General features: G+C 42.8%; 1 protein-coding gene across 2 annotated transcripts; it reads right to left on the minus strand.

Annotated features, from left to right (window-relative positions):
* Nucleotides 1-69: 69 nt before the first annotated feature.
* On the minus strand, nt 70-6,699 carry prlhr2a (prolactin releasing hormone receptor 2a). 2 transcript variants are annotated; one of them, XM_063489921.1, is made up of 3 exons: nt 6,688-6,699; nt 4,633-5,113; nt 70-2,948 (listed from the first exon to the last, which is right to left on the minus strand). In XM_063489921.1, the coding sequence occupies exons 2-3, from the start codon at nt 5,091-5,093 to the stop codon at nt 2,312-2,314; spliced, it is 1,098 nt and encodes a 365-aa protein (XP_063345991.1). In that variant the 5' UTR covers nt 5,094-5,113; nt 6,688-6,699; the 3' UTR covers nt 70-2,311. The 2 variants fall into 2 exon arrangements, with proteins under 2 accessions (XP_063345991.1, XP_063345992.1); XM_063489922.1 differs by lacking the exon at nt 6,688-6,699 and adding an exon at nt 5,552-5,604.
* Between the last annotated feature and the right edge of the window lie 2,175 nt (nt 6,700-8,874).

Genomic DNA, 8,874 nt, shown 5'->3' on the forward strand with positions numbered 1-8,874 from the left:
CACAAGGATGAAAAAGCAATGTAGCCATGGTAACATACATAGCATGTTTTATTGTACACACTGCTTGTCTTTTATCCAGAACAATAACATTTGAGCATTTGAGCGTGGTTGCTTTTTCACAATATTCTCAGTCTTTTGCGTTGTTCTCGGCAGTTAAAGTAACGTAAATGTAAATGGGTCTGCAGCCATAGCTGCGCTGCAAAGCTGATCGGGAAAAGGGAAAGGAAGTGTACATATGAGGCTTTACAGTTTAAATGGCAGAAAATCACCTCAAGCTGTAGCGATCAGTGTTCAGGCATATGGTGAGCACTCAAACAATCAGCAGCTGTTGATAAATAATAAGCACTTGAACATGCACGAATTGCTGTGAATATGCCAAGTAAGAGTTGGGCACGTGGGGATTCAAAACTGAGACGGTGGAGAAAGCTGAGGGCAAAGACATCACGCACAAAACTGGAGAATATATATATATCTTTATATGAAATATCTTCAAATGTATATTTGCATGCCATTGCAAGCAATCATACTCACTTTTTAGGAACTGACTGTTATGACCCTAGATCACACAAACTGCAGCCAATTGAACTTTTCATATATGTGGCGCCCTCTAGAGGTGAAGCACTCTTATTAAGCATTAAGCGCTCTTAAATATGTTTCAAATCCTTCATAACTTATTGGAAACGTGATCTATTTGACATTATTTCATTAAAGACTGTAGATGTTCTTCACCCAGTACCAAGTCTAATAACTTTACATTTCATACTTTCCAGGTGTCATAATTTATATATGATGCTGAACAACAATAATCTTATGCTTACAGCCTCTTCTCTTGCATGGATGATAAATAAATGAGTTGGGATTGAGCTCCTTAAAATTCAAATCTATAATATTTGCATTTTACTGTATTTTTGTGAACAGGACATGTTTGGGATTCTATTTTTATATTATTTTCATAAAATCCTAGATTTTAAAAAGATGCTAAAAGTAAATCTTTCTCTTCTTCTTTTGGATGCTCCCTTTAGGGGTTGCCACAGCAGATCTCCCTCCATCTCATCCTCAGCATCCTCTGTCACACTACTTTTCTCTGTAGCCTTCCTCTTTGTCTCCTGTCTTACAGCTCCATCTTTAATATCCTTTGTCCAATATATCCACCATCCCTTTTTTGCACATGTCAAACCCTCTCGAGCCCTCTCGGGCTTGTCTCTCTCTAACTCTGTCTCCAAACTGCTCAACCTGAGCTGTCCCTCTGGCATGCTCATTTCTAATCCTGTCCCTCCTGGTAATTCCTTTCTTAGCATCTTCAATTCTACCACCAGCTCAGCCTCCTGTCTTTTTGTCACTAGCACGTCTTCAAACCACACATCATAGCAGGTCTCACTCCCATCTTGCAAACTTTCCTTTTCACTCTTGCTGTTATCCTTCTGTCACAAATCTTCCACCTGCTCCCTACTCTCACTACATATCACAGTATCATCTGCAAGCATCACAGACACCACAGAGACTCCTCTGACCTGACCTCCTCTGCCAGACTACCCATCACCACTGCAAACAAGAAGGGGCTCATACTTGATCCCTTATGCAATCTCACCCCTCACCTTGAAACCATTACTCCTACCTCACACCTCACCACTGTCTCACTGTCCTCATACATGTCCTGCACCACCCTCACATACTTCTCTGCCACTCCTCATTCCATCATGCAGTACCACACCGCCTCTCTTGGCACCTTTTCATATGCTTTCTCTAGATCCACAAAGACACAGTGCAACTCTATTTGACCCTCTCTACACTTCTCCAACAACACAAAGCAAACATCACATCTGTAGTGCTCTTTCTCTACATGAAGTCATGCTGCTGCTCGCTTATCATCACCTTTTTTCTCAGCCTAGTTTCAACCAGTCTTTCCCATCTCTTCATGGTGTGCCTCATGAGCTTTATTCCTCTACAGCTCTGCACATCACCCTTGTTCTTGAAAATCAGTACCAGTAAACTTATTTTCTGTTCCTAAAGCATCGTATTGTGTTAAACAATCCTGGAGAGTTTGAAAAGAGGAGTGATGAAGCACATCTCTGGATTGTAATGCTATATCTCTGTCTGACCAACAACACAGAGACATTTTTGACAGTATCCTACTAATTTAGTTTGTATATCATATGGATGCCGGGTAAGAGCTGGATCATCATACATTAGACTCCTACCCTATCCCATCTATGCCTAGGCTGCTCTAATTCTGACTGCCTTAAATGTTATCACTGCTTTACCAGAATGAGATGAGTGTGGGTACCCAGCTTCAGCTTAAAACACAAAAGCTTCACAACACCACACTGGCTGTGGCGCAGTTGTTGGCTGAGATGCCAATGCGACGGCGGCACGTGAACATTTTGCGAAGCTCAGCTCGAAAGCGGTCGTGCAGCCAGGCGTAGAGGAAAGGGTTACAGCAGGATGAGCTCATTGCGCACAGATGGCAAAGCAGCTGAATGAGTAGAAAGTACTGCTTGTCGATCAGATCGATGTCAATGTCACGCAGGACATTGAACACGCTGATGGGCATCCAGCAGATGCCAAATGCTGCCACCACCAGGGACACCAGACGGAAGGTCTTGCGTTTGCGAACGCGCTGAGCCTCTGCCTGGCTCTCTGTGTGGTGGCCGGGTATGACGCAGTTCCGCAGTTTGACGGAGATGCACAGGTAAGAGATGCAGAGGGCCGACAGAGGCAGGACATAGGTGATGAAGAGAGTGCTGTAGGCGTAGGCCAGCCGCTCCCTCTCCTGGCCCATCCAGAACTCCTCGCAGATGGTGAAGCCTTCGTTTTTAAATTCCACGTGGTAGGTGTGAGCCACAGCCGGGGCCACCAGACAACAGGACAACAGCCAGATCCCAGACAGGAGGTAGGTGCACGCCAAGACCGAAATCCGCTTTTTCAACGGGTGCACCGTGGCATAATATCTGCAGAGTCCATGAGTAAAAAGGAGCAAAGGAAAGATGGATAGAAAATGATGGAAACAGTAATTGGCTGGGGCAAAGACAAACAACATTTACCAGTCAATATGAGCGCACAAATTACCATATGCTGTTAAGGACAACAGATAATACAGGCTGAAAAATGGCAGCAGCACAACATCAATACTAAATTGGCAGTTACCTGAAAAGTAACATCATGTTTTAAGCTTCACAAATAATAAATCCAATTCAGCTCTGCCACTGCAACCAAGGTGAATGGATAAGACTAGATGTGTGCTGGGTTACTGAAACACACACAAGAGTCCGACAGAGTTTCATTTAACCATAATGTCCTCATTCAGACAGACTTACATTTAGATAGCACTAAACTGATTAAATAAGTGCAGAATATTTAGACCAGTAGAGTAGCTTCAAATGTCTTTCCTTATTTTCTGTCAGCAGATGTTGATAATAAATAAACAAACTCAAAGCTCAAGCTTTAGATCCCTCAGTTTTACACAGAGTTACATTCAATTTTTTTAAACTCTTGCTCTGTAAGACATTAGTGAAAGTACAGTCATCACTCGCAGACAGCTCTGTCTGTGAGCGCAGAAGCCCCGCCCACCTGCCTTTCAAATCTGGTGTTTGAGAGGTAGATCAGAAGTTCCACAGTTGCACCTTGATGTAGTCAGTTTTTGTGTTAGCTGTAAAATCAATAAAGATTGTTTTTCTTCTTGATTGTGAATACGACCCAGTTTTGAGGGCAGATGACTCAAAATGAATACAGGTTGAAACAAGGTGTGGTATAGGGTAATTAAGGATTATTTTGAACTGTGAATCATGCAGAGCTGCTTAAGAGCATGATAGGTCTACTTTACAAAGCAGTGAAGTTGTACATCAATAGTAGGTGATGCACACTTTAGCTAAAACCAAATAATTGAATACTGTATTGCATTTAGGGAGATACCACTGTGTTCTTTGTAAGTTCTTGTCATGAATGACCTTTACCTGTTTTTGGATTTGGGGGTCTGCCTTTTTGCCGCAGTGACCACCTGCTTGATTTAAAGTCTCAGGTTTTGGACTTTCACCCTTTTTTGGTGTTTCTTTTGAGCCATTGTGCACATTTATGTCATGTTTGCATTTAAGAAGAAAAACAATCTTTGTTGGTTTTACAGATGACATAAAAACTCACCACATCAAGGTGAATTTGCATCTGAAGCTGGAAACTTGTTCACTAGGTCCTTCATACAGTAGCTAGACTGATGCGTGGCGTAGCATGGCAAGGTAAACACAGGTGTTATTGATAACAATCAGTTAGGGCGCCATGCTATTTAGTGTTTCGTAGTCATTCAAGCAAGCAAGCAAGCAGCAGGGGGTTCTGGACAATCAAAATGGTAATTACAATTACTGTTTATCCTGCCACTGCATGTCAAAACAGCGGCTGCTGAAAGGGTCGATTTTCTTTGAGTTAGTGAGTCATTGTTAGGTGTTGTGTGCAAAATGAATGCTATATTTAGCTTCGTTTTTGAGGGATAACTAAAGCTGGTTTACAAACGCTTCATGATGAAAAGTTTTTTGTCCTTGTTTGTACATTGTTTCTCACAGACACACAGCATGCTGCATGCCAAAGAGATGCTGGAGGTTTACTTACAGAGTTTTTCCCACTGCATTCTGACTCATTGTGACTTACCTGTCTACACCAATGGCAGTGAGGGTGAACACTGACACGTACACCGTCACTGGCTGTATGAGGTACACCAGGTAGCACATGAAGCGACCAAACACCCAACCGTGTGGGTTGAAGGCGTAGGCCAGCGTGAAGGGGACACACGTAGCACACATCAGCATGTCAGAGAAAGCCAGGTTTCCAATGAAAAAGTTGGTGACGTTGTGCATCTTGCGAGTGCGGCAGATGACGTAGAGGAGCAGGTAGTTGCCAAAGACGCCCACCAGAGCCACGAGGGTGTAGCAGGGAATGATAAGCAGCTTGAAGGACTGCAGCAGCTCCACGCCCGCAAACTGGGGGCTGCGCTTGGAGGAGCTGTTCTGCAGCGCCACCTCAAACACCTGACCAGAGTCGTTTCCATTTGCAGCTTGTGTCACACACGGAGGAGTGAGCTCAGCTGCCCACCCACTGCCCGAAACCTCCATCCTGAAAGGATGGTGTGAACCTACAGAGATGACATCATAAACAGAGTCAAGTACAGTTCAACATGCACGGTGAAATGTCAAATGTGGCCAAGGGAGACATGTGCAAACAAGAACAGGCAAAGTGATTGAGAACGCTTTTCCTTTTATTACAGGCCTACAGACAGGCTGAGCAGCTTCATGAGCCTTTGTCCAATTATTTTTCTTGTCCTTGAAGTAAATGATTTTTTTCCTCCTGTGTAGCTACAAAAAAACCCACCATGCTGAAAGCGAATTCCTTTTATTAGACTACTGTGACAATTCACTGACTAACTACATGCAGAAACCAAAATGAACTGGGGTTATTACTTCAGTGTAACTCAGACGAGTAGGCTCTCGTGGAGCCACATGCCTTTCAGTCATTTCCACAAAACTTTCATGCAAACACTCAATATCAAAGCAAATGCTGCCGGATGACTCACGCCATTATCTCCCCATGCACCATGTATGTGCAGTGTTTATGTGGTCAGCACAGGAGGTGTTGGTCCCTGTTAAATCAGTTCAGCATATATATTACTCAAGTGAGGGAATTTAAATGATTCATGCCAAAAAAAAAACAAAAAACCGCAGGATAATATAAGCACTATAATAAACTCACCCAGCAAGGACACATTTGACCAAGACTTTGTAAGAATTTTATGTTGATGAAGAAAAAAACAGCAGTGGAGGCTGAATATTTGAACTGCCAGGAAATATTACAGGGGAAAAAATGGCCAGAAGGTGCAGTGTAAGGACGGCAGTCAATCACAATATCTCAAGTAACCAGTACAGAACCCCTCACTGTTGTGTCTCTAAGAAAGATTCAAAATTTGGGTTGGTCTTTCTCGATTTTAGACAATTTGCCCCATATTTTTGCCTTTGTGCTTGCTTTTGTGATCCTTAGTTAATTGTTTATATATCTGAACACCGTAGATTGCAGCAATTTATGTGCTGAAGTCACGCCACACTGTGAACAGCGGACAGAGAAAACTCACATATGAGTCGAACAGTGAATCACGCTGTTCATCAATGGACGAGAGTGAGAGTAAATGAATGTAACACGTTTGTCCACAGGAAAAATGTTGCAGGAAAAATAGGTCAAAGATTTTTGGCACACAGCTCATTTCCTGCGCCAAAAGACCCGATATTTCTTTTTTATTAGTTTGTTTGAACACTCCCGTATTCCTTATGCCAAGAAAAAAAAGGAGAGAAAATAATAATAACGCACGCTGGTACCAGTAGCGTGATCTCATACATTTTAAAGAACATATCACCATTTAAAGGCATTGGAAATATTTACAGTTTCTGGAGACTCGCGGACAGGGTCAGCTCTGGAATACCTCGACGCAGATAAAGCGAGTGGACTGACAGCTATAAAACTGTCGGACATACCGATGACAAAACGCAAGCAATTAAAAATCCTCTAAATAACTTTCAAATGTCTCCAAGGAGAAAAAGCACGTTGCATCCCGCCTGCATCATTTCCGCTCTTCTCACACTCGACGTGCTGACTTTAGGTGCAGTTAGACTTTGTCAATTTAAATTTGCACAACATTACAAGCCAAAGCAGCACACCTACCGTCTACAGATGTCTCAGTGTTCCAGCGCACGGAATATCCAGCTCGGAGCTTCTGTGCGTCTGTGGAGAGATGCGCGCTTCTCACACAAATCCACGCTTATGGGTTTACGGACACCAAACACAGCCATGCATTCCGAACCCTTCATTAACGTGCACTGTAACAACTTCAGTTGTTTTAATTAATCAAGTGTGTGTGTGTGTGAGAGTGTGGGTGTGTGTGGCGATCAACAGGTGCAGTCCTGCTGACTGAGGGAGGAAATCTCGCTTTTATATATGCCCCAAACTTGAGTGACAGCCGTGATGACTGGACGGGGTTTCCGACGCGTCTCCTTGGAAGATGGTGTGGCCTGAAAAGCCCGAATAAAACCCTGCAGACTGTACACCTGATTTCAAAAGCAAGGACAGAGTAGGTGGTTAAAGAGACTTTACAGCTCCATTCCTGCATGTTCTCCTGCTCCTGTAGTTTCAAGTTGCTGTGGCAGATTCTATAGCAAACATTCTCCACGGTATTTGTTGATCATTCCTATTAATGGATAATTAAAAAAAAATTAATAACGGTTTTATTTCCATACAATCTGTAGCATTCAGTCAAGAATGATTTATGCCCACGCCAAGACGGCTCAATATTCTGTGGAATAAGAGAAGGTTACTGCTATTATGGCGCTTGTGCTTGAACTATACTCCTCTGTTATAAATATTTGTAAAAGGAACAGAGGGGCAGACTGATAAAGAGGTGACGTAATGTGATGTCTCAGTTTTTCGTGGCCCTTGTGTGGAGAACAGTCAGAGGTGGAGGCTCTGCAAGCACGACGTTTGATTTGTGCAAACTCACTCTCAGGGGCAGAGGCGAAACGATCCGAGCTTTTTTGTTGTCATTAGCAAATTGATTGTGAATCAACAACCTGAAGCCAGCTGATCAGGGGGATCCTGGTGTGACGTTCACGGCGGATGCTGTGCTCAATGTGTCTGGGGTTTCAAACCGTCCATTTAAAGAGAGTTTCGAGTGAGTGCGATCAATTCAGGTTAACTCTCCTCACTTTTCATTCTGCATGGAAAAATCACCATGCAGTTCCCACTCAGCCACCAGTGAGTAGTATCTGCAAAGTCAGCGTTAAGCTAGGATTTATCCTTGAGGGTCCTCAAAGTAGTCAAAACACAGCACTGAGCACCGGTATCAGAGGAATTGTGGAACTGAAGTGGAATCATCGGCAACTTCAGTTTTGGCTTCAGCGCTGCTTCAATTCTTGGTGGCATGGATTCAACGAGATGCTGGAAACATTCTTCACAGATTTGAAATAGTCAGCATCAGCACTCAGACAGGCTGTGGCATTTAAACAATCCTCATTTGCTACAAAAGGGGCCCAAAGTGTGCCAAGAAAGCAGCAGCCTGAACTGTTGTTCAAGTCATTAACTGGCAAAGCACCACTGCAGGAAAATAAGTTGTTTTTGGCCTTTAAAACTAAATACCTCTTTAGGAAACTATAGGGCAGCCTTTTTTTTGGTTCGGGATAGGAAAATACTATAAGCTAAAGGAGAATATTGCAGCCGCCTTTGCCATCGTTTAACAATAACTGAGACTTTCAGAGCTGTTCAGACTGAACACTGCTTTAGTTTGATCATGTCAGATTCTAACACTTGCCTGGATTTATTAAAGGCTTTACTGTGTCTTTTCATTTAATCAATAATGAACAGATGCTGTTTAGTCAAGCGCTATAGAGTGCACCATCCCAGAAGATTGTTTCTTGTGAGAGAAGAACAACTTAACATGCATGAATTTTTTTCTTTCTTTAATTTTTTTTTGTCACATACTAAAACTTGCTGATGAGTGACAAACATGTGACCTTTTTTGCACTAGCAGGAATGAGCGGCATTAGAATCTGTCGGTGTGTTCTGAGCTTCATGGGGACTGTGTAATTTTTAGACTACTTGTCTCCACGGCCACCACCAGTGTGAAGAAAACAAAACTTCAGACCCTGAGCAATGAATAAGAAGAAGGTATGATGAGTCACTGTGATGTGTTTCTCCTACCTGCAGAACTATTAAATACTTCAACCATCAAGTTCTTTGAACTATTGCTAGGACATTTGAAATGCAATTGCAGCTTGCATCCACTCATCAAGGGCACGAATGTGATGATAATTTGGGGCTTTTACGGATCTCTGTTCATTTTCCAGGTTGGAATGATTG

The sequence above is a fragment of the Pelmatolapia mariae genome, linkage group LG12 (genome assembly GCF_036321145.2).
Source record: "Pelmatolapia mariae isolate MD_Pm_ZW linkage group LG12, Pm_UMD_F_2, whole genome shotgun sequence".
Lineage (NCBI taxonomy): Eukaryota > Metazoa > Chordata > Actinopteri > Cichliformes > Cichlidae > Pelmatolapia > Pelmatolapia mariae.